The 2,349-nt window shown below is 30.4% G+C and overlaps 1 protein-coding gene across 3 annotated transcripts; it reads right to left on the minus strand.

Annotated features, from left to right (window-relative positions):
- Positions 1-153: 153 nt before the first annotated feature.
- LOC126928401 (G-patch domain and KOW motifs-containing protein-like) lies at positions 154-2,349 on the minus strand. 3 transcript variants are annotated; one of them, XR_007716618.1, is made up of 5 exons: positions 2,032-2,349; positions 1,562-1,919; positions 1,379-1,482; positions 1,006-1,264; positions 154-732 (listed from the first exon to the last, which is right to left on the minus strand). XR_007716618.1 is itself a non-coding variant. In XM_050744150.1 (4 exons), the coding sequence occupies exons 1-3, from the start codon at positions 2,169-2,171 to the stop codon at positions 1,387-1,389; spliced, it is 594 nt and encodes a 197-aa protein (XP_050600107.1). In that variant the 5' UTR covers positions 2,172-2,349; the 3' UTR covers positions 678-1,264; positions 1,379-1,386. The 3 variants fall into 3 exon arrangements, 2 of the variants coding, with proteins under 2 accessions (XP_050600107.1, XP_050600108.1); XM_050744150.1 differs by having other exon boundaries at positions 678-1,264; XM_050744151.1 differs by having other exon boundaries at positions 678-1,262; positions 1,347-1,482.

Raw genomic sequence — 2,349 nt, forward strand, 5'->3', positions numbered from 1 at the left:
GAATAAGACTTTTGTGTTTTAGTTCAAGTTGAACATTTATCGTTCTCTGTCCATTTAATCTCTGTTATTTTTATTTATCTTAATAAATAGTATTAGGAGAATTTTACAAATCTAAATCATCCTAATCCTATCCTTTTTCCGATACTACAATACTTTTGTAAAAATACACTTTATTATAAAATCTGTATAAATAAAATTGTACAATTTATCTTGAAAGTAAAATGACCGAATACGTTCCTGGAAAATATTACTGCCTACTAAATGATCGAGATCTTGATCTTTCTCGTCTTTCGTGTTTCATTCTGTCTGCATAATCTCTGGGTTTCTTATCTCTAACTTTTTCTCTTTCTTTGTCTTTCTTTTTATGTTTTTTACTTGATCTTTCAGATGAGCAATCGTGCTTCTTATGTTTCTTTGACTTCTTCAATCTTTTTAATTTATAAGAATCATTACTATTAGAGTTACTTCTTTCTCTCCGTCTCTTCTTTTCAGAATCACTATCGCTGTCATCATTAGATTCGGAGCGCCTTTTTCGCCTATCTGATTTTTTATCCCCCACTTTATCATACTTGTTCTTATTATGCATCGTACTTCCGATTTTCTTTCTTTTATTACTACTTTTGTCACCATCTTCACTGTCTTCGGGGTCAGGGGACATTGATCTTCTTCTATCCATCTTTTGCTTGATTCCCTTGGATTCCTTGTCCTTATATTCCTCATACTTTTTTGTATCTGAAATTAACCCCATAAGATACTGAAAGCTAAAACCTCTACATTTATCATATTTTATATAAAAATAGAAGGGACCTTTAAAAAATTGCATGCAACAACACACTTACAGGTACTCTTGAATTAGTTTTTCTACGCGTCTGATTATGTATTTATATGTATATGTCAATTCAAATTTATTTTCTTAAAAGTCCCTTAATGAAAAACTAACACTTCATATTAACTTTGAACTTTTGAGTTCTTATATAAATATTCTGATTTAGTCACTGGCTGTACCATAAATTCATTTACAGATATTATATTTCCACCAAGAGCTAGTTTTATTATGAGCCTTCCTGCATCATCATCGAATCCTTCTATTTGACCATAATTATTAATTTGTTTTCCAGCTATAATTTTCACAAATGTTCCTTTCTCGATTTTAACCTCTTCCTCTTCTTTTTTGGAATCTGTATTTTTCTTCTGCAACGCCACTTTGTCTGCTCCAAGACCCATACCTTTTGGTCGTAATTCTGGTATGACAGCTGCTACTAATCTGTAATAGTTAGAATAAACGATTGTGAAATAAAAAATGATGTTCTCTGTTTACTTTCCAATAAGTGATGTATTAAACACATATAATTAATTTAATCCAGAGTAAAATTCATACTTTTCATTTCAACCAATTCCCTTTCCTGGTTGCCATCCCATTCCCCGTAACATAGCTACACCAAAAGCATCAATAGGAATTTTTTCATAATCTTCTAACGTAGACTGAAAAATACAAAACGATATTTATAATATGCAAATGTAATACATCTGTGCATTGCACATCAATATGCTGATAACGTACCTGTTCTTTGCCTCTTAATGATTCATCTTCTACTAAAGGTAAAGTTAAATCATTTGTTTTAATTTCATATTTATTCTTTGACTTAAGTTCCTCAATGATTTCTTTCGTCGCTTGCTCTTCTAAAGTAACAACTTTATTTTCACTATCTTCAACTGGCTCTTTCTTTATTGATATTATTGGCGATGTTTTTCCATTAGATAGCTTTGATTTTGCCTCGTTAACACTAGCGTCTCCTACCTTTTCCTTATCTGCCTTCGGAAGGAAAATGTCTGCATCTATTTTATTAACAATTCTATCATGCCAGGTTTTTGAACCTAGTAACGGAATAATTAGAGGTTCATCTTTTTTTTCTTCCTCACTGAAATAAAAAAATTGTTTTCAAATATATATATATTCCGCTATTGGTGATTTTTATAGGTTAGGTTGAGGTTACATGTTTCTTGATTATAAATTTTACTTTTTGAACTCACCCTATTACTTTAATACCTTTTTCATCAAGGCATTCAATGTAATCGACTTTCTTTTTTTCTTGTGGAATAGCATTTTTTAACACAGGTTTCTTAATAGATTTCAAAAAACCGAAGGAAATTTTCTTTCCTTCTTTTGCCATTTATTTGTTATTTCAACACTGACTTATAGATCAATACACATGTATATACTAGACATAAAGATCGATGTCACTTGAAACTATGTACATGAATCTAATATCTTATTATACTTTATTAATCTATTCACAATTACTTGCACATTACTAAAATTTCATTCCGACAATATATCAAGCGCCTGAA

The sequence above is a fragment of the Bombus affinis genome, unplaced genomic scaffold, assembly GCF_024516045.1.
Source record: "Bombus affinis isolate iyBomAffi1 unplaced genomic scaffold, iyBomAffi1.2 ctg00000907.1, whole genome shotgun sequence".
NCBI lineage: Eukaryota > Metazoa > Arthropoda > Insecta > Hymenoptera > Apidae > Bombus > Bombus affinis.